We start from the raw sequence: 23,891 nt of genomic DNA on the forward strand, positions 1-23,891 counted from the left end.
TTTTTCAAAAAACGAAAAAAAAACTTTTGCTTCCCCCCGATTGGTTACTTCCCTCTTGATCCTACCACTATATATATATATATATATATATATATATATATATATATATATATATATATATATATATATATATATATATATATATATATATATATATATATATATATATATATAGGGGCAGGATCAATGGGGAAGTAACCAATCGGTGGGAAGCGGAGGGAAGCAAAAAAAAAAATTCGTTTTTTTTGAATTTTTTTTTCCGGCATCAAGATCACACGAAAATATGAACATTTAGAAGAGACACTTCGTGATGAATGTTATTATTTAGGCGGAAAAACGATCGACAAAAATAACATTCAAGATAATATTGTTCGCGAAGAATATGAACGTTTTTTCTTCTTCATGTTTTGTGAAGTAAAATTTAGCCCGATTTAGAGTTTAGGGTTTAGGGTTTGGTGTTTTGGGACAAAACACCAAACCCAAAACCCAAAACCCAAAACCCTAAACCCTAAACCCTAAACTCTAAACCGTTCGTGTTAAAAACTCAATCTAAATCCTAAATCTAAACCCTAAATCTAAACCCTAAACCCTAAATTTCTAAACCCTAATATCTAAACCCTATAAACCCTAATATCTAAACCCCAATAGCTAAAACCTCAAAATACGCTCGAAAAACACGATAATTGTTATATATTACTTCTTCGAGCGTTTTCCCGCCAAAATAAAAACATTTATCACAAAGTGTCTCTACTAAATGTTCATATTTTCATCTCAACTATAATGTTCGTGAACAAAGTTTTTCAAAAAACGAAAAAAAAAAAAATTTGCTTCCCCCCGCTTCCCCCCGAATGGTTACTTCCCTCTTGATCCTACCACTATATATATATATATATATATATATATATATATATATATATATATATATATATATATATATATAAATTTTTTTTTTTTTTTTTGAGCAGCTGTAAAAATTTTATTAATCAAACACACCCCTTAAAGAGACATTAGGAGAAAAAAACCAAACGACTATAATCATATTCATATTCCTTTTTAGTTGTATATGAATATGAATAATTCAATAGAAACTTATATTTGAATTTGATGTACGTATCATGCTTACTATAAATAGATACAGTAATAATATATTACAATATACTAGTATGAAATTGGGGTGCGATTGTTAGCTTGAAGGATTAGGACCAAAATTTATATTTTACTTCTAAGTGGACCAATCGGAAGGAGCCAACAACACTCTTTAAAGTGCACGGCTATAATCTTTTGCAATTTTTTAATTGGTTATTATAGTATCAAAGTAACCTATTTATTTATTTATTATTATTATTATTATTATTTATTATTTTTTTTTTTGAAAAGCAAAAATATTATTATTATTATATGGAATATTACAATACAAGTCCCTATATGCTTTTATACAATGCTATAAACGAAACGGATCAGCTGAGAAAATATGGAATAATTATCTGAACTTATGATCGGGGGAGACGTAGACTAGATAACACTACGAGGGACGAACTTGCGTAAAAGAACAACAAGCGGGGAAGGAGGGGACAACCGTGCCGATCAAGCGACTACAAAGTTGACACACAACCAACCCATTTAATCTAACCCACATAGGCTATATAGAATAACGAAACCATCCCGATTTGAATTAAGTTATGTTAACCGACGCCTATGCGGTTTGAAGGAGGTGACATGTAAAATGACGGGTTGAGTAGCCATTGATGCCAATCGATAGGTGTTTTCTTCCGTGAACGATTTGAGATCCAGCTAAAGCTTTGAGATTGGATCTCGGAGATTATCACAGCGGGGTTCCATATTTTTCCGGAAAAAATCTTTAAGTTCCTATGTTTCCAAATAATGTAGCACGCAATCCATTTAGCAGCTTGCCATATTGAAGAACCAATGGAATTATGTGATATGCCTTGATCCGAGATGATGGCATCATTGATGTTAGAGATACTTATGTTGTTTTGATTCCACCAATCGAGAAATTGTATCCATATTGAAGATACTTTTTGACAATTTAACAACGCGTGATCAATGGTTTCAATTTGGTGCTCACATAAGGGACATAAGATGGTGTGAAGGTCAATTCCTTTTTTATCGAGTTCGCTTCTAACCGGGATTTTTGTTGAACGGCCCTCCATGAGAAAATGAATATCTTTTGTGGAACGAATTTGTTTTGAGGTAGTGAAAGGTTTCTAGAGTTTGTGCCGTATTTAAGCTTATTGATCAGATTTGACAGTGCTGCTGAAGTGTAGATGCCGGATGTGTCAAGGGAACATTTCCATGAGTCGGGGCGATCTGAAATAATAACAGATGTTATTAGGTTGTTGAGCTCCGTGAGATAATCCTTTGCACGACCACTAGGAGGGCGGGACCAATCCCAATTACCGATCGAGGTAGAGTTAACGTTCATTATTCTATCAGCAACAGTTGCTTCTTTGCGGGATTCCAACATGAATAGTCTATGAAATGTATCTTTTAAGCACTCAGATCCGATCCATATATCATGCCAGAAGCTTATTGATGTGCCATTCCCTATGCGCTTTGAAATCGAGGATGTGAAGGTTGTGCCTATATTGTCAGCAACTTTTCCAGCTTTAATAATCTCTTTCCAAATGGTGCGACCTGAAATGTTCCTGCATAAAAAGTTAGTATCCAACCCTCCCCCCGGCCCATAAATGCTTTTGATTATTTTTACCCATAATGCATTATCTTCGTTTTTAAAACGCCACCACCATTTACAAAGTAATAATATGTTTTTAACAAAGAGGGACCCCACGTTTAAACCCCCACAATCGTATGGCAAAATTATTTGGTCCCATTTGATCCAATTAATTTTATTATCGTTTGAAGATCCTCCCCAGAAGAATTTCCGTCTTTTAGATTCAAGTACCTTAAGGATAGCGGATGGTGCATGAAATAAGGAGAAGTAGTATAATGGGATACTACTAAGAATTGATTTGATGGTCGTAAGTCGACCTCCGAAAGAAATAGATTTAGCAGCCCAATCTGAAAGCCTTTTGTCGAATTTCTCAACGATCGGCTGCCACGAGGAGGCGTGAGATGTGGGTACACCAATAGGAAGTCCAAGATAGGAGAACGGGGTATGACCCGCAGAGCAGTTCATGTAGTAAGCCATTTGTTCGGTTTCGGTCGTAGATGTACCTATACCGTAAAGTTTGCTTTTACGGAAGTTAACTTTGAGGCCTGAAATATTTTCAAAACATTTTAGTAGTTTGGAGATATATTTGGCGTTTCTTTTATTCCATTCGCCGAAGAAGATTGTATCATCAGCATATTGGAGGTGTGTAATATTGAGATTGTCATGTCCGATCTTTAATCCTTGCAAATGACCATTGGCTAATGCTCTTTTGACAAGTATGTTAAGACCTTCAGCAACAATGATGAACAGGAATGGCGAAATGGGGTCACCTTGTCGAATTCCCCTTTCAGGGGAAAATTCTTTGGTGGGAGAGCCATTGATTAGTACAGAAATAGATGATGACCAAAGGCATGCCCGAATGAAACCAATCCATTTTGGACCAAAACCCATGAAGTGCATGGTTTTAAATAGAAAGTCCCACTCAATGCAGTCAAATGCCTTTTCGAAGTCAACTTTAAAGATTAAACCTTTTTGTTTTTTACGTTTTAATTCATCAATTATTTCGTTTGCAATTAGGACACTATCTAGGATATTTCGACCTTTGAGGAAAGCTGTTTGTTCACTACCAATGATTTTATGAATGACCATGGCAAGGCGATTGGAGAGTATTTTGGTGAGAATTTTATAGTAGCTACCTATTAGACAGATTGGGCGATATTCATTTAATCCGATTGGGTTGGGTTTTTTCGGGACTAATGTGAAGAAAGATGCATTACATCCTTTGGAGATTTCTGAGTTTTCCCAGAACCAATCTAGAGATTTAATGAGGTCGGTTTTAATCAGTTCCCAATGTTTTTTAAAGAATCTCATGTTGAAACCGTCCGGCCCAGGAGCTTTAGAGCTATCGCAATTACATATGGCTTCCCATATTTCTTTTTCGTTAAATTTAGCTTCTAGGAGTTGATTGTCCAAGGAAGAAATGTATTCAAGATGTGAAACATGATCGAAAGGGCATTCGTCACGTAAGTGTTTGGATCGGAAGATGTTGTTAAAATAGGAATATGCTTCTTGTTTTATTAGATTAGGATCTTCAGTCCATGTACCATTAATTGAAAGCCCGTGGATGTTGTTTTTACTTGTTCTTCTTTTGATATAGTTATGAAAGTATTTCGAATTTTCATCACCCTCAAGCGCCCATTTGATTCTAGATTTTTGTTTAAGCATGTTTGTTTTCTTTTTTTCTTTGACGATGTGATGCATTTTTTCATCGATCCATTTTTGTTTTTCAGTTTCGGATAAAGGTCTAGTTTCGGCGGTTTGTTCCCAATTATTACATTCAGTAAGATGATCACGTATTTGGGAGTCTAAGTTATCAAGTTGATTACTATGTTTTTTAAGTTCTAATTTAACGTTTTTTAGTTTGTTACGGAAAATGCAGTCAGGCCTATTCCCACTAATTGGGATCAACCAAGCCTTTTCTATGATGGTGTCGGCATCTTTTAAATCTAGCCATGTGTCAAAGACACGTATTGGCTTAGGGCCAGAATCGAGGAGGTTATTTCTTAGGATAATGGGACAGTGGTCAGAAAGGTCCCGATCAAGAGTTTTGGAGGATGTGTTGGGCCAGATAGTGAAGATGCCATCGAAAATGAGGAATCGGTCAAGTTTACTAAACTTCATTGTTTTTTCACAAATCCTTGTGAACCTTTTACCGCCTAAAGGAAGATCAATTAATCCAGAGTTATTTATAAAGTTATTAAAATTATCTGCCCAATTTTGATTATACTCTGTGTTCATGCGTTCTGTTTTGTTTCTTACTTCGTTGAAGTCACCAAAAACAATGTGTGGGATATTAAGGGAGTTAGTAAGGGATGAGAGTTCGCTCCAAAGTCTAAGTTTTTTTGAATGGGAATGGGGGCCATAAACATTAATGAAGGCAATTTCAGAGTCATGACCCGCCCACGTGCCACAAATTGCAAGAAAGAATTCACCCTCAATAGCATAGTTGAACGAAAAGATATTAGTATCCCAAATAGTTAGGATACCTCCGGAAGCACCATCCGAATCCTTTTGGACGAATTTAAAATCAGAATTACCCCAGAAAGATTCAATGGTGTTGTCACGTGTTTGGCCGCATTTGGTTTCCTGGAGGCCTAGAATTGATGGTTTTTCTTTATAGCAAATACGTTTAAGCCAGCTTATTTTACCCGTTTGTCCAATACCCCGAATATTAAGAGAAATCGTACACATGAGAAAAAACTTACAGAATCGATGTGACGGAGGTGGATTCATGGGTTGTTGCGACGAATCCCGATGCTTTTCCCGAATTCGAACGTATCCAAGCTTTTGCTAGAGGTAGAACCTGTCTTTTTAGTCTTTTTGTTATGTACCATGTCCATATGAGATCCCTTCGAGAAGTAGGATGTGCTACCACCACCGTTAGACGAGGACTTACAACGTTTAGCCAGTTGAGAGATTCTAAGCTTTTGGCCACTTCTAGCTAGATGTTTGATGTAAAGCATATTGGATCTAGGTCTTTTAAAATCTGGGTTTTGAGAGGTGTTTTTTGACTTAATGATAGGTTTGGCGATGGTGCTAGAAATTTTTCTCTTTTTAGAAATTTCTTTACCCGTATAAAGTAAAGGTTCGAGGTTGAAAGGATCGGAATTTGTTTGTTGTGTAGCGTTAGGGGCAGGCATAAAATTTAATGGAGAGTTGGATTGAGGGTTTAAAGGGGTAGTACAGGGGGTGTCGTTTGTGGTATGGTGAGGGAGGGTTTCGGGAACAGAATCTGCATGTTCTTGTGTCACTATTGGTGAGCATAAATCATTTGTTAGAATGTGTTGAGGTGAGCTGTCCATATTAGATTTACCCGAGATGTGGCTAGGTGTAACAGGGGTATCATTTACATGATTCAATGGGCCGTTAATAACAGTGTTGGGCTGCGGGATTGCAAGGGTATCCTCTCTTGGTGGGCTTGGGGGGGTATTGGTGGTAATGGGCTGCGTGATTACAGTGGACTCCAAAGGGATGGTTTTTGGTTTTGGTTGATATGAGGTGGTATTATATGGCCTTGCTGTATTAAAATCAGGAATAGGAGGTGGTTCAATTGGATCAGTTTCATTCGATGGGCTAGTTTCTTTTGTAGAGCTAGTATTATTTAAAACAGTTTCGGGATTGGAAGGATTATGGGTGTGAGGGTTTGTGGTGTCAAAGTGGTTGATGGGTTTCGATATGCTAGGAGATTGGAGAGATTGGTTATCGGCATTATTATTAAAGGGACGAGTATCCATTCGTTTAGAGGAATTAGAGGAGGTTTGGTGAGGAGGCGTGGGATCGTGGTTGTTGTTACGGGTGGTCTTTTCAGCGTTTCCTTCAACTCGATTTTCACAATCCAAGTGGGACTCTTCGTCAGAAATGTGATCGTCCGAAAGAATTTCATCATCCCAATTCGACGAATTATCGATATCACCATAAGTGTTAAACATAGAAAAGTTTTGAACTTCAATGATGTAAGCCTTAGATTGATTGACGTCACCGGGGTTGATAATAACTTGGCCGTTTATCGGTGAGAAATTGTTTGTTTTGATAATTACCGAGCCATGCGATAAATCTTGGTTGTTCTCATTGGTTATAGAGCAATTAAACGTTTCAATTACCTCGCCCCAATTTTTTGCTATGTCAATGAATGTGGATTCTAACCAAGAAGTAATAGGTACCCCGAATATGTTAACATAAACAAGTCTACCAGAGGTTTTGTAAATTTCGGGATCCCATGGGTTTATATCTTCAAGCCATTTCCATAATGGGTGTTCCGAATTGTTAATCAAGTCTAGGGCCGGGTTGGGTTCCTCAAATATAAGCATTAGATCATGCCCGCCCAGGTATTTGATAGTAAACCCACCAAGGTTTTCACTTTCACATATTTCATTAAAATATTCAAGGAATTCAAGATCTTTAACTTTGGCAATAACCGCTTGACCAAGTATTTGGATAAGATCATCATTAGAATTTACCTTAATCGAGGGGATGCCGTAGTTTGTAGCCTGCTTGTTTAGGACCACTTCTTTGAAATTCCTTTCGTCTACAGGTGAGTTAAATGCAACCTTAACATTGTTCCTAGAACCCGATTTTGCATTGTTAGGCTGTGGAGCTTGTTTCTTTCCTTCGGGATCACGGGCCTTGTATACTTTGAGTAAATTGTCACCCGCAACAATGAGACTTAGTCTCCTCGCAAGAGAATCTTTGTGGTAATCTGGAACGTCTAAGAATCTAACAAAACCAAACTTCCTTCCGTTTTTTAAGGTCTTCCTGGGGATGTAAACCTCGTGGATATTGCCATATTTTTTGAAAACATCCCATAAGTCCGTTGAACACCAGTGTTCGGGAAAGTTGTGGAAGAGGTATGAAGTAATTCTAGACTTGTCGATCGGTTTTGGCAATTGATTTGTTTTAGAATTATTCGCATCTGGAAAAGGCTTGCCATAACGATTGATAAGGTTGGTGGCTGATTCCCGTATTTTGAAGTTGTTGTATAATTGATTGTAGGATGAGTTTAACCTTGTCGAGTGATGATTGAGACCAGATTTGGATCGGACAAGGTGGGTTGGATTCTGCTGGTTATTGTAATTAGGGTTAGGGTTTTTTGAAGGTGAGTTTTGCTTATTATGATCAATTTTAACCCAAATACCCTGATTGATAGGCTGATATCGGATATGCTTGTTATCAGCAAAGAAAGATTGTTTCGACTGGGATTGGTTGTTCGATGCTTTTGGTGTAAAAGGGGATGTCGGTATGTTTGACATGATAAAAGAGTATTTCAAATAGAATAGCACGTAGAAGAAGAAAACAAAAACAGAAATTAGAATCAAAAAATCGAAAGCAGAATGTTTAGATTAGGGTTTCTAACCAAGAAGAAGATGAACAGATTGCAGCCCATTTCACTTGACTGGGGTTTGTGTGTGTTTGTGTCTGTGTCGATGGTAAAAGTAGGATATACTTCGTATTAATTATTACTATTTTAAAGGAAGAAAATAGGTTTATTTAACCAAAGCATAACCATTATATGCCCAAAGCGGAAAAGAGAATAGTTAAATATTCCTTACAAAAGTTAACAACTTTAAATTTGGAGATTAGACTTCATCAAAAACTTGATTAGAAATTAATTTTTATATTAGTATGTAAGTGGCTACATTACCAACATAGTAACAATTTAAAAATGCTTATAAAAGGTAAGTTCTTTACACATAATACAAGGTAGCTGTTAATGCACTAGACTTTGCATATAAAAATTAAGTACGAGTAACACTATAAGTAACGTTTAATTACTCCTAACAAAGCTACACTGCTGAAATGACGTAATTCAATAATTTATGACAACATATCAACATCATCAATAAATGTTCAAGTCTAATTACTTGTAATGTAGGAAAACGCTAATCAAACAAATATTATGAGTAGAAATTTGAGGTTTTTCGTCCAATCATATTTCTTAAAATTTGCAAATTAGGTTACATATAGTCAAACCTATACTTTTAAATAAAGACAAAATTATTAACTAAACTAGGATGAAAGTCCCGTGTTTCTCAACTGACAACATAATAACATGTATTAAATATTAAATATACTCCGTATTAATAATAACTTTGGTAATTTTTTTTAAAAAAATTAAGTAAATAAAAGAGACTATTCTACTCGTATTATTTCTTTATTAATCTATATATATGAATTAATTCTAATTTAATTATTGATGCATTTGATTTAAGTTAATATTTACAGGTAATTCAATGATATTATAATATATGTTTGATCAAATTTTATATAAATCTTATTCTTTTAAGTTTTTCTATTTTCCTCTTATCACAAGCACAACACGAGTTTATAATATGATATGGTGTAATACACATAAAAACTTAATGATTAGTGTAATAAGATCTAGTAAATTTACTAATATTTTATGATCTGTAAACCAGTTGATGAAATATAATTTGACATTTACCATTAGCTTTTTGCTTTCCTCACAAACCAATTTTTTTTTTTTTTTTTTTTTTTTTTTTTATGGTTTTGGTCGGCAAATTAGAGAAAATTGAAGAATCTAAACTTAAAAGGTGAAATGATGCAACTGAAAAGGACACAGATTGACCTTATTTTCACGATTCATGCATTTCTATTAGGTCTTTAAAATCATATTTATGTATTTTTACTATATTTATTTACGGAGTATTATTTATAAACAAATAAATAGAAGGATTTGACAAATTGGATTCTGAAAGTATCAATACTATCATCCTATAAGGCTATAATAATCCACTAACTGCATCTTTATCAACAATATGATTTGAGTTGACAGTACCATTCATGTTTTTTACTTGCAACATTTGTCTATGTACTTTTGTCTTATCTTCTTAGCATCGAGGAAACATGAATAAATTTAGCAAATAATTATGGGGTCATTAAAAGCTTAAGCATAATAAAGTAGTTAAATATTGGGTCATGTGCTATTGAAGAACTTGCACGCCGTAATATTCGACCCTATAAGAAAAATAAAATAAAAATAAAGTAGTTAAATTAAGACAGAAGCTTGCTTCGATGGTACTGTCAATATCGTCGCGAATTGAGTTTCCTCCTAACGCGTGTGTAGGTGACAAATGAAAGCATTTGATGTCAAAATTACCGTTCAAAAAATAATAATTAAGTTTCAGTACGTTGTGCTTGTGTATAGTTTAGTTGATCCTTGTACCTATTATGTCTGGTTGAAGGTTGACGGGGTTATTGTTAAGCAGATCACAAAGACGCGAAAAGGTAAAGCGGTTGTCGGGTAGATGTGTCCGTTTTGTTGTTGAGTTGGTTGTTTTTAGAGCCATTTGTCGTTGTTTGGTTAGATAGGGTTATTTGGGGCTTGTATTTGTTTTGTATTCCAGACTTGTTTTGAGGTCCGGTTGCTCAAAGCTCGATCTTAGCTTTTGATCCTTGTTTTGTGTTAGAGTTCGTTTACTGCTTCCGAACCTTGCAGTGATTTTGGTTGTTTTGTATCTCTGTTCTTTTTTTTATTTATTGATGAAAAGATCTGGTTTTAATGTTATCGTTTTTTTAGCAAATAAATAAATAAAAAATAATTGTTTATATTCACACCTTATAATCTGGTTGCAACAGAGAAAATACTCACATGTAAGTATTATAAATATTAGTTTATTTCACAATCAATTGATTAAAAAGGATAAATAAAGTTTAATAAAAAAATGTGGTAAACAAATCATGTTGTATATTTTCCCGATTTCCTACCACTTTTCGGTCTTTCCTACCAAAAGAATACAAGCAAGTTGGTCAAAAGTAATTATCATTATCATAACTGTAATATGAACATTAAGATTAAGATGATATATTATATACAATCATATTTCAGTGTTATATAACTTCATGTGATTAAAATGACAAGCCTTTATACCAACAAAATCTTTGCAGGCACTTTTTCTAGAAATAGTATCAAGATTTAATATTTTTAAAATTTTAGACTATTATCAGCACATGTTTTCAACAACATGAGAAGAATCATAAAATCATAACAAATTACTATTTAGTATCGTAAACTCGTCATTTGATTTGATAAAGTTTCACAAACATAGATTCAAAATGACATTTTGATCTCTATAAATCGATACAAGTTGCATATCTTACATAATGAACAGAAACAATCAACAAACCTTCAATCATAGAATGTGAACCCTTTAATCACAAGAGGTCAATAAATCACAAATTCGATCTACAACCAACATATTGTAAACCACAAATACAAGAATCACACATGTAATAGCCTCACAGTTACAAGTTCAATGAACTTTGAACTTGTACACTCACAGTAAACAGATGAATCAACAATCGATCACCAAACCCTAATCGGATGAAAAAGAAAGAAAAATACAGAAAAAGATAAAGAAAAAATAAAATAAAATAACTTATACATAAATTAAATTTTGCACTTCTAATCCCTCAAGTCTTGTTTCAGTTCCATCACAGAAGAACTCTTTTCTGCACTTTGACCCCTAAACTTTACTTTGCTAAAATGACTCCAAGGTCCCTGCACTACTTAACCCAGAAATAAGTGCAAAAATAATAAAGAAGCGAACACGTTTAGATTGAAATAAATCAACACAATTCAATACATAATTAACACCCAAAACCCATATCTAAAAATGTAGGGAAAAAGAACTCAAAGACTTATCTTTTAACAAACAAGATAGAAATGAGTCACTCACATTTGGCTAAGTATGCTGAATCAGAAGATGACAGAACGTTGTATTCACCCAAACATTTTTGAAAATTATTCAATCTCGTCTGCAATTGCTGGATCCCGGCTGCCTTTTTAGAGAGAATAATATTCAATTTTTCAATATATTCATCGAGTTGATTTCCTGGTTGACCTACTTCCACCAACAAGTTCATTTCCTGCATAAATGAATAAGTGACAAATCAAACATGATGAGGGTAGGAGTTTTCTTCCACCAGCAAGGTTTTCTCTCCAATTTCCTGCGATTAGTTGCCAAGCAACCCGGGTAGGAGTTTCCTTCTAGCGTGTGTGGGTGCAAATGATGAGGGTCGTTGAAATAAATGATCTGCTGATGCAAATTCGCCGTTAAAAAAATAAAATAAAATAAAACATGATGATACTCGAACAAACAATATATGAGGCTGTAGGCATTTTATACACTTTACACGATTGTCAACCTATTGTACGGTTTTTAGTTACTCATTTGACTTATTGGCTACTAAATAACCCAAATCCACCCAAGTTAAGGGAGATGGGTCAAAGTTGCCACATCTACATATAAGGCAAACTCCACGTAGCAATTTCAGCCCATTTTGTAAATGGGTCAGTTTAAATTAGGTTTTCTTTTCAATGGGTTAACTTTGGTTAAACGACTCGAACGTTATTCTGAATGCTCAAAAATCCCCCAAAAAATATTAAAAATGTGTGCTTTGACCCATTACCTACGACCTGCCCAATTAGCCACCTCTAGAACAAACAGATGAATGGCTTACCCCTCTAATGATATCCATAGTCTCCTCCACATGTTTCCGGTGAGCACAAACAAGATTTTCTTCTTCCTAATATAAATCAGATTGATCTCACAACAATATAATTGAATTAAGTATGATTTGTTTGTAACTTGTTATCATTCTGAAAGTTACCACTAGAAGGGCATTAAGATCATCAGTCGCCACAACAATAGGTTTCATCTGAGTAGCTGGTTTCTCGAATCTTGATAAGTTTTTTTGTTCATGTGTATCCACTGAATATTCAAAATCATCTTCCATAATTTCTTCATCCCAACCTTCATAATCATCTCTGCAACTTTCTATTGCAGGTGTATATATGGTTGATCGTCCAACAGGAACATGTTCCATGGTTATAGAAGGAGACAATTCTTTATCGGTTCGTTTAGGCCATCCAAATCTATTAGTTTCACAAGTTAATCTCTCAATTTTAATATCTTCTGAATGTGTTAACGTTGATGAAGATAAAGGCAATTGGATCGAGTTTTGAAGGTTTAATGTTGAATATGACAATTCCTTCTTAAAGCTGCTTTCTTTGGATAGACTCTTGACCCTGATAAGTCAAAGTCAGTGAGTCATATTTAGTTTTCCCATTTAATAAAAAAAATTATAATATAAAAAGATTTTTTTCTGGTCACCTGTCAGCATATCGTAATGTGTTTAGAGTATGTTCACAAGATCCTGAGTTTGGTGAAATGCACGAAATCATAACAGTGCGCGAGTTACCGACAAACGAGTCTCTAAGAACTTCAGTTAATTTACTCCCTCTAAATGAAATATGTCCCTGGTCATTATCAAGGGCTCTGATACATTATCTCAAAGCGAGCAAGTTTTTAATTATTTCAGCACCTTCCATCCTAAAAACATCAATGTTTATGATTTATCAACACTACTGTTATATCTAAGACATTTTTAAAGCAAAGGTTGTTCCATAAAACAAGAACCAACATCTTCAAGCTTAGCGACACATGTTTTGCCACATCATCTGACATGCTAATCTTTCTTAATTGCCTTACATTAGAATTAGAATTCTCGAAAGATGGTTTTTTATCAATAAATTAAAAAGTTTGCATTTTTAAGGGTGAACATATAAATGGTAACCCATAATTGAAATCGGACCACAGTTGTCACCTTTATTTCTGTAATTCTATGCAGTACCCCTTGTATAAATCAGTGTCACATAACCAGGAATTACTCTGCGAGAACTCGGTTTCTGGAACTCGGGGAGTACTATGTCAAACTCGGTCAAACTCTGGATTACTCGGAATTCAGTCCAAATTGGTCAAAACTCGGACAAACTTGGTCAACATCCAAGTACTCCTTTAGTTTCCGAGTACTCCCTAAAAGGTCCTGACCGGGTACTCCCTGACTAGCGATTTTTGCAACCTTCATATAAATAGATATAGCTCACAAAGCTGACACTTTCTTTAAATCAAACAAAAAAAAAAAAAAAAAAAAAAAAAAAAAAAAAAAAAAAAATTAAAATCAAAGAATACGTCACCTTGTTTGTTTATCGTTATCCATGGTATCGGCCCCACGTTCACTTCCAGCAAGATCTACAAAAGACAATTTTCCAACCAAACGAGGAGGTTTGGATTCATTACCATCAATCAGTTTCTTAACAGCAAGTTGAAGAATAGCGTGTGATCGAGACGATTCCTCATTCGCACCAGAAATGATCAAATTATCAGCTAATGTATCTTAATTGGGATCCATAAGCAAAGCAGGTTGCTTTTGTTCGTTGAAAATTAATTGGGATAATAGGCTCCACAGTTTGTGAGTATATCTACAACAGAAATGATCAAATTATCAGCTAATGTATCTTAAAAAGTGCAAAGTAAAAGGTAATGAAAAATTATACACTCACTTCATCATTTGTAACATTTTCGTTCATCACAACATCAAAAACAAATCCATGTTTCTCAACGTATTCAGTTAGGTCAACCTGCAATGATAGCACATTAATGTAAACTGGTAATGTCTTATAATATTATACAGGATCATGAACTGATTATATATCCTTTGACATTACAAACAAAAATAATTTTGTCAAGTAATCGAACTATAATTAACCTTGATCACTGAAAGTTTACCTTAACTTTCGAATCATGAACAGTGAGTTAACTAGTATTAGGGTCTATTTGAATTATATCTTCCTCCCTTTTTGCAAGTTCCTTTTTATTAAGTGGTCTTTTACGTACCACAACTTTAATTTTGGCAACATTGTTCGCCTTCTCTTTATCCGCTATAGAACTCATGACGACATTGTTCCCAATCGGACCACAAGAAATATTAGCAAACTTGTTGGCCAATGAATAAGCATTGGCATCATTAAAACATTCGCCATACAAAGGTTGATTAAGCAAATTCAAGTTGTTTTCACTATGAACCTGCACATAAAACATATATCAAATTATCATCAATATTCAAGATTTATATAAATATTCATGATCATAAATGTGTCTGTTATCGGACAAATACAATTAGCAATGATCAAACATTTAATGCGTTTAATAGAAGATTTTAAAGTCAGATACAGTTTCACATTATACTCAAGTACTCAACTCTATGATAAAGTCAGACACTTGCTGCTCACTATTACTGTATTTTGTAAAGCTCGATGAACGTGAATATACAGAAGGAGTCATTGTATCTGCAACACTCCTCTGTAGATACCTGTTAAACCTTGAAGCTTCACCATCATTATTATTTGCATAAACCCCAAATTCCTGATATCAAATTTTAATAAAAAAAATCAGAACGTTATAAGTTCAATTAATGAAGAATGACTACTTGAATCAAGTGGAGGTAAATTAGGGTTTTAGGGATGAAGATGATGAAGGCAAGCTGATTGAAGCCATTTGTTGTTGAAATTAGTATCAATGAAGTTATTATTATGAGTATCGGAAGATGAATGATCTTTGCATACCGAATGTATTCATGTAATTAAATGATGATAAAGGTGGCTTGATTTAGGGTTTGTGATGAGATAAAACTTAAAAGGCCGGATGGCCGGCAGACAGGGATAGATAAGATGTATGTATATGTATAGGTATCAAACGGGGTGAAAAGATGCGAATTTATTCGACTTTGAATTTAAAGAAGGTGAAAGGTGAAATGGAGGTGAAAATTGTTGTTGGGATTGAGATTGTTGTGTGTTTGAGTGTAAAAAAAAAAAAAAAAAAAAAAAAAAAAAAAAAAAGGGTGTTATAATAATAATAATAATAATATAGATATGGATAGTCAATTTTGGTGTATACATATAGTCAATTTTGGTACACAAAGTATGTATTTTTATATTGAGATTTTAGGCTATAAATACTCATGAATGCAAGCATTAAACTTGCACCATTTCTCACACTTACAAAGTGTTTCTTTCTTTCTCTCCATTATCATCTTTGTTCTTACACTTCATTATTAGTATTCTAAATCAAGAATCAAATCACTAAAGGTAGTTATAAGCCTACTGAATTATAACATCAAGAATCAAACCACTAAAGGTAGTTATAAGCCTACTGAATTATAACATCAAGAATCAAACCACTAAAGGTAGTTATAAGCCTACTGAATTATAACACGTTATCAGCACGATAATCTTAATACTAAATATGGTTGGCTCTGCCACCAAAATGATATATGGTCGGTTATACCACCAAAATGATATATGGTCGGTTATACCACCAGAATGATATAGGTCGGTTATACCACCTGAAAAAATATATGGTCGACACTGTCGCCAAATTTTCATTTATGTTTACTAATATTTATATTTTTGTTATATAACATTTATTTATGATTGCTTACACATGGTCGACACTGTCACCTACTTATCATTTATGTTATATTAAATTTATGTTTAATGTTTATATACTTATGAATATAAATTGACTCTAATTTATCATGATGTTTGTTTTAATTTTTGATAATAGAAAATGTCGAATCTGGAAAAGCTTAAATTTACTCCTTTAGAATCAACTGGAAACAACTACATGCCATGGGTTATAAAAGTAAAAATGCATCTTAAATCAATGGGCATTCTTGAAACCATAAATGAAAACAACACTTGTTCTGAAAAAGAACAAGCTACGGCATGTTGCTTTATTCATCAACATATTGATGAATGCTTACAAAATAATTATGTGACTGTAGAAGATCCCCATGTTTTATGGGAAGGTCTCAAAAGCAGATTCAATAATCAAAGAGAAATTTTACTTCCAGCTGCAATGGAACAATGGAGAACATTAAGGTTCCAAGACTTTAAGAAAGTAAATGAATACAGCTCAGCTCTGTATAATACATGTTCACAACTTAAATTCTGTGGACATGAAATTAGTGATGCAGACATGATGGAGAAAACTTTCTCCACAATGAATGCTGCAAACATCACAGTGCAAAGAAATTTGAGAATGCTAAAGTTCAAAACATATCCTGAACTTAATTCATATCTCTTAGTTGCAGAGCAAAATGATGAGCTATTAATGAAAAATCAGCAATCCCGTCCTACTGGTACACTTGCAATCCCTGAAGCAAATACTGCAAATAATTATAAACAGGGACAAGGACGCGGGCAAGGTCGTGGTTATAATAACCATCACCATCATCATGCCAAAAGCCATAACTATGGTAGAAACCATCCTTATGGTAATGGTAATGGGCGTGGACGTGGTCGAGGTCGTGGCCGTGGTGGTCAAAGAAATAGTAATCCACGAAAATATAAATATCAACCACAAAACAAGCCCATTAAACAAGATGTTGAAGAAAATTCTTCTAAAAATTCTGAAGAATCTTGCTACAGATGTGGTAGAATGGGCCACTGGGCTAATACTTGCCGAACATCTAAACATCTTGTTAAGATGTATCAGGATTCGCTGAAAGGTAAAGAAAAGGAAGTAAATTTTGTGGATAATATTGATCCAACAGTCACTGAGAAACCATCTGATTTATATGAAGATTTCTTGAATGTTTAAGTTGTGTGTCTTTTGAAAAAATAAACGATTTAATATCGTCTGTCTTTGTCATTATGTTTGCTAAATGTTTCAGTACTGTCTATTTGCGTTTAAAATATTGTGTAATATTAATGTACTCACTATTTATTTCTTATATATGAAGTTCAATATGAATTTTGCTGGAATACAACATCAATCAAGTGGTGGAGATCTCTGTATAGCAGACAGTGGAACTACACACACTATACTTAAATCCGAGAAATATTTTATTGATCTAAAACCAACGGAAGGAACTATACATACAATATCAGGACCTGCTAACTTGATAAAAGGGATAGGAAAGGCAAATTTCATACTACCAAATGGTACAAAATTTTTAATAAATGATGCCTTATTTTCTCCCAAGTCAAGCAGAAATTTATTGAGTTTCTCCGACATATACCTTAACGGGTATGATTATCAGTCAGTGACAACAGAAAATGAGAAATATTTAAGTATCACTGACAAGAGTCATGTGGTTGAAAAACTGCCAAGACTTAGTTCTGGATTACATTATACACATATAAATGTACCAGAAATACATATGGTAGTTAACGAAAAATATATTGATCCTCCCCATCTCTTCTCAACTGCTGATGCAAACGAGGAAACTACCTAAAAACTTCGGGACGAAGTTTTCAATAACGGGGAGGTACTATAACGACCCTCATTTTTCCATTCTATATTTTTCCAATATTAAAAGCCCAAACAATATAATTAAAACTTAATGATTAAACTTTAATCAACAATTGTTAAGTGTTAAGAGTTAGAAAACATATTAATTAACTTTGTACAAAAATTGACAAGTTAATAAAAGATGAAAATAATAAACTTTTAGTCGACACTCACTGCTAATTAAAATTTATGCATTTATGTAATATTATAACTAATAACCTATAAGTAATAAATAAAAAGTGACATTTATATAAATAATAAAACAATTGGGAACTAAATATATACAAGTCATGAATTAGTAAAAAGAAAATAATACTTATCATGTAGTAAATGTAAAAATAATAATAATAATAATAATAATAATAGTAATAATAATGAGACTAAAAAAATCTTACATCCTTATGTTGACTAAAAATAAAGTGTAAACTAGTACATCCTTATGTTGACTAATTATAAACTAGTACCACCTATTGTTGACTAAAAATTATAAAACAAAATAAAATCATTAATTAGAACATCCTTATGTTGACTAACACTCTAATACTTGCACTATATAAACACCTAGTTTCTCATTCACAAATCACACCAAAATCCTCTCTCAAAAACAATCTCTCCCTCTCCCTCTCTTGTGATATTCGGATCTTCAAGCTTGTTCTTCGTGTTCTTCAAGAATCTTCAAGGAGTTCTTCAAGATTTTCAAGGCTTTGATCTTCCATCTTCATCGTGTTCATCTTTTCTTTGTTAATTATCTTGAGTCTTCAAAGGTATAACATAAACCCTAAACTATTTACATAAACTTTGATCTTTGATAATTCATATTCATATTATAAACTTGTTATTCATAAGTATATACATAAACACACCTAGATTTATATATACATATATACATGTAAAAAAAAAAAATATTTATATATATATATATACACATATATATACGAATTATATATACATATACATATTAAAACCTTAAACCCTAATTACACCTAAACTATAATTCTTAAACCCTAATTAATTAAACTCTAAACATTTATGAAACCCTAGGACATTAATTACTAAACCCTAGTTATTAATTACTACTTTAATTAACTAACCCTAATTAATGAAACCCTAATACTACTTATACTAGTACTTAACATGTATACACTATTACTATTACTAGCACCTATAACCTACTAATTATATTGTAGCACAAAAACATTTTGGGATATGTATTAGAGATGTATAGATCTTCGAACTTTCTTGACGAATGGTTTCTACGAGATTCTAGGCAGAGGGTTTGGATTTCCGATTTAAAGGATCCTATGGCTCAAGCCCCTAGATCTAAATTAGCCATTCGAAGGGAAAGGGGTGATTGGAAGCTTATCTAATACGGCAAGTATCCTAAAATGGAAACAATCATAAAAGTAGAAACTCTCTAGTCATAGAAACTTAGTAAAATAAGAAACTTTCTAAAAATAGAAACTTTATAAAAATAGTAACTTACTAGGAATAGAAACTTAGTAAAACAAACTATACTTAAACACATACTTAAACTTAAACATGGGCAAAACACTTAACTACTCTTAAATGTCAATAGGTTGACTTTCCTGCTCACTCGTTCAACTCTCTATTCTGAGGAATAACTCTCTCTACTTACTAAGGTGAATTTCATAGCCCCACTTTTTACTATTTCATTACTGTTTTGAAACTATGGGGTGAGACACATGCTTGCTTTTAAATTTTTAACATGCAATATTTTAATAACTGTTTTACAATATTTATATACGTGAATTTCATAGCCCCACTTTTTACTATTTCATTACTGTTTTGAAACTATGGGGTGAGACACATGCTTGCTTTTAAATTTTTAACATGCAATATTTTAATAACTGTTTTACAATATTTATATACGTGAATTTCATAGCCCCACTTTTTACTATTTCATTACTGTTTTTAAACTATGGGGTGAGACACATGCTTGCTTTTAAATTTTTAACATGCAATATTTTAATAATTGTTTTACAATATTTATATACGTGAATTCATAGCTCCACTTTTTACTGTTTCATAACTGTTTTATAACTTTTGGGGTGAGAATACATGCACAACTTTTATAACTGTTTTACACGTATTAACTATTAAACTGCGATATGTTGGACTATGACCAGCAAGCCCCCAACCGATAAGTATAAACGATAACTTGTTACGGGGTAAACTTGAAAGTCTAGTCTAAATATCAGTACTTACACGTATCTACTATTAAACTGTGATATGTTGGGCTATGACCAGCAAGCCCCCAACCGACAAGTATAAACGATAACTTGACACGGGGTAAACTTGAAAGTCTAGTCTAAATATCAGTACCAACTGTTAAAACTATGCTATACCCGGCTATGTTCGACTAAGTCCCTACAGTGATATTTTTAAGTGCTGCGGCATGCTTATTTATTGGGGGTAGGCCTATCGGGAGTAACGTCCCCGATACATTTGACTAAGTCTTTGTATTACTTGATAATGAAATTAAACCGACAAGGACAGACACAACTTGTCATGGGGCAAACTTGAATGTTTAGTCTAAATATCACGCACTGGCATAACTTTTGGATCTGCGAGATCTACTTTTTGATCCTGCGGGAGATCAACTTTACAACTAAATCTTGTGGTCTAAAAACAACGATAACTACTTTTGTTAAACCTATGAACTTCACTCAACCATTTTGGTTGACACTTTAGCATGTTTTGTCTCAGGTGCTGTTTGATTCAAGCTTTCTTATCTACTACTTATGTGATGCTACTTGGATTTAGGATCAAGAGATATCGCATTTATTACTTCTGCATATGAACAATTACTTTATCGTTATTTCCATTATTGTAACGACATTTCATTTTCCGCTGCGTACTCAATAAAGTTAAATTTTCTCATTTAGTATTGTTCTCGTATTATAATATGTTGGTTTATTTGATATTAGTAACGTTTCTTCCAGACCCTATTGGGAGGACGTTACAGATTGGTATCAGAGCATAACCAGGCTGTTATAGAGAACCAGGATTGCATTTTTATGTGTGCCTTACTTGCTAGCTAGGGTGCCTTAGCAATCTAGGAAACTATAACCTTTCCTGCCTTTCACTTAAAGCACTTAGGATTGCCTTATAATCTTAATAATCATGCTTTACCAAACTTGACTTAAAGATTCTAATCAAAGTCTCTTTCCTAATGTAGGACTACAACTTTTCTTGACCATAGTGCCTTTAATTGTTGCCTTTAACTGTTAAATGCTACACTATACTTTAGAAACTTTACTTATCTTAGAATGTCGAGCTAATCTAAGAACTCTGCTCACTTTCCTGAGTACTATCCAATTACACCACCGCATCTAAATGCGACACAATGATTTCAGAAATTCTTGACATTCATAAGTCATCTATCATGGTTATGTATATTACATATGTATTACATGAAATATTATCCATGATTTTGAAACTCTTATAATTGTTACTACTCACACACAAACGTATATAACTCCCTATTATATCACGTACCTATATGCCTTATGCCTTTATGCATCGGTTTGTGAATCGAAAAATGTCATTGGGTTATCACAGTATACGAATTGAAAGTCTTTAATCAAAAGATTATTAGATTACATACTTATCACTTTATGATCTCGACACGTCATACTGCCATTATTAAAGTATAGACACATCATATCTTATTATATCTTATCGTATCTATCCCAATAGATTTTGTCTAACACTTTTCCTAAATTTCCTCCGTAAATTACGGAAATCTTTTTGCTATATACACGTATTCGAGGAGACGAATATATCATCCAGTATTCAACACTAATCTCATATCAAAAACCCTAATTCCAAACACATAATATGGATTCCTCGAACTCTTCGAGCTCCAATGGCAGCGTAACCGGAATGAACCAACCAATCAGCCATCATCTATTTTGGATGAATTGGGGATGGGTTCGTAGTAAACTTAATCAATGGAGACAAGAAGAAGGTGATCCCTTCCACCAACCGAATTCACCTCTTGGTGAAGAACCTGAAGCACTTACTGGCGAACCCGTTCGGAACACTATTTTCACCCTCATTTCCAGGATATCCAGTCACGAATATATAATATCTAAAATTTTAGATCTTATTCATCCACTTGTCCGAACCGCCAATCATCCCGGAATAATAGAAGAAGTCAACGAGCTTCGCGCTCGAGTAGTGGCTCTGGAGAATATGGTGCGAAACCTACGAACACCAGCAGCAGCACCAGCAGCATAACCAGTACCACCAGTACCATCAGCATCACCACCAACATCACCACCAACATCACCAGCTTCAACAACGACAACATCCGCATTCCACGCCTCAACATCGCACTCAGTACCTCAAACATCAACATCATACGCCCCATAGATACCAAGGAATATTATTAATAATGAGTTAAGATGTATTGACTCATTCTTCCTGAAGAATTACATATGTATACTTTATATATATGGATTGGAACAATAATAAATCTTTTCGTACTAAGCTATTACGTGTGAATCTTAACTAGTATGTACTACATGGTTAATTCATATCACAATATGCTATGATGTACATCTTTTGTTAATAACTTAACAATCGTTAATCATTGCTTCAATACAATAAACTCCATTTCGTAATAAACCAAGTGTATTACTCAAATATATGATTGATTGTATACTTTAATTTTCGATGTACTCGAAACTTTCTAGAAAATATCATTAGTGCCTTATGAATTTCACAAGAATTCCAAGAGCACCAACATCATATACCGAAGTATATCAATAACAATGAACGATGAAGTATTAATTCATAACTTCATTAGCGAAATATTTCACGACAATTATGAAATCTCTAAGGTTTTGGAGATTATTTATTCTCGTTTCAACAGCAAATCAAATGAGTTTAATATTATATTAGCTCATTAAAACCATGATTACATCTGAAGAATACATATATGAACGTATATCTTCTCTTTTGTACAAACTGTTAATTGTAAAAAAATATTTTAACGGGTAGGTAAAACCCGAGAGATATTCATATCTCATATAAATATGTTACATTGTACATTCTTCCATTCTGATTCAGCAGTTGTTAACTATACTACTTACATTCACATGATATATGTATATGTTCACCAAAGAAAAACCATTTTCATACAAATTCAGTTACATACTCTGATTTTGACATATCGAAACTTAAGTAATGCTTTAGCAAGTGTTATCTTCCTAAAGATCACTACATTCATGAATTATATTCATTCGTATTCTATGATGAATTATCAAATCAAACCACCGAACTTACCATTCCTTACTTTTGAAAATCACAACATTTCTTCGTCAACCGTTAGATCCATTGATGGATGCATCTTACGCTTAAACACTTCAAATTTAAAATTCTTGAAAACATCCTTTGAATCTTGACGATCGCAATCAGCGTTTAATCATCTAAAAATGAAATTTCTTGAAACCATTTCGGATTGATAACCGATGATTCAAATATGGCTGCATTAAATGCAGAGGAAACAGAAAAATTGTAGATGGTCTTAAGGGCCAACAGTTTGATAATAAAGAATGGTACGTTGGAAAAGCTCAAAAGAAAATTTGGAACTGAAAAACGGATTGAGCTAACCATGGAGGAGACCAAGGACAAACACAAGGGTCAAACCCTATATTCAAAGAATCCAGGTAATTTTGGATCCGGTGAAATCTTTAGAGAATATCTTGCTCCGAAGTCATGTTAAAAGCTTGCGGAAAATTTTTCTTCATCAACTTTCGAACTTAGAAATTCCAAAATATCATCATAAATATCCTCTATATTTCGAAAGATATCTTCATAACGATTCATGTCCGCAATTAAGTATCTCTTTGCGATATCTTTATAAAGGAAACTGTTTTAGTTTCTATATTCTGTAAAATTCGAGTTTAAATTATAAATGCTTTGAAGAAGTGTTGGGAATTGAAGCATGAGTTAGTATAATATAATGACGTCAGGCCAACGTGATTATATTACAGTAAGTCATGCTAAGTTTTTAATGG

The 23,891-nt window shown here is 33.5% G+C and overlaps 1 protein-coding gene and 1 pseudogene across 2 annotated transcripts; both read right to left on the reverse strand.

The window, feature by feature from the left end:
- Positions 1-1,375: 1,375 nt before the first annotated feature.
- On the reverse strand, positions 1,376-8,051 carry LOC139873342 (uncharacterized). Of its 2 annotated transcripts, none has more exons than XM_071861268.1 (2): positions 5,398-8,051; positions 1,376-2,655 (listed from the first exon to the last, which is right to left on the reverse strand). In XM_071861268.1, the coding sequence occupies exon 1, from the start codon at positions 7,936-7,938 to the stop codon at positions 5,422-5,424; it is 2,517 nt and encodes an 838-aa protein (XP_071717369.1). In that variant the 5' UTR covers positions 7,939-8,051; the 3' UTR covers positions 1,376-2,655; positions 5,398-5,421. The 2 variants fall into 2 exon arrangements, with proteins under 2 accessions (XP_071717369.1, XP_071717368.1); XM_071861267.1 differs by having other exon boundaries at positions 1,376-2,666.
- Positions 8,052-10,859: 2,808 nt separating this feature from the next.
- Positions 10,860-14,888, reverse strand: LOC139871468 (kinesin-like protein KIN-13B; annotated as a pseudogene).
- Positions 14,889-23,891: the final 9,003 nt, after the last annotated feature.

The sequence above is a fragment of the Rutidosis leptorrhynchoides genome, chromosome 10 (genome assembly GCF_046630445.1).
Source record: "Rutidosis leptorrhynchoides isolate AG116_Rl617_1_P2 chromosome 10, CSIRO_AGI_Rlap_v1, whole genome shotgun sequence".
In the NCBI taxonomy this organism is placed as follows: domain Eukaryota; kingdom Viridiplantae; phylum Streptophyta; class Magnoliopsida; order Asterales; family Asteraceae; genus Rutidosis; species Rutidosis leptorrhynchoides.

Coding starts and splice junctions, on each gene's coding strand:
- LOC139873342 (XM_071861268.1), bottom strand. CDS start 7,938: ATGTCAAACATACCGACATCCCCTTTTACACCAAAAGCATCGAACAAC.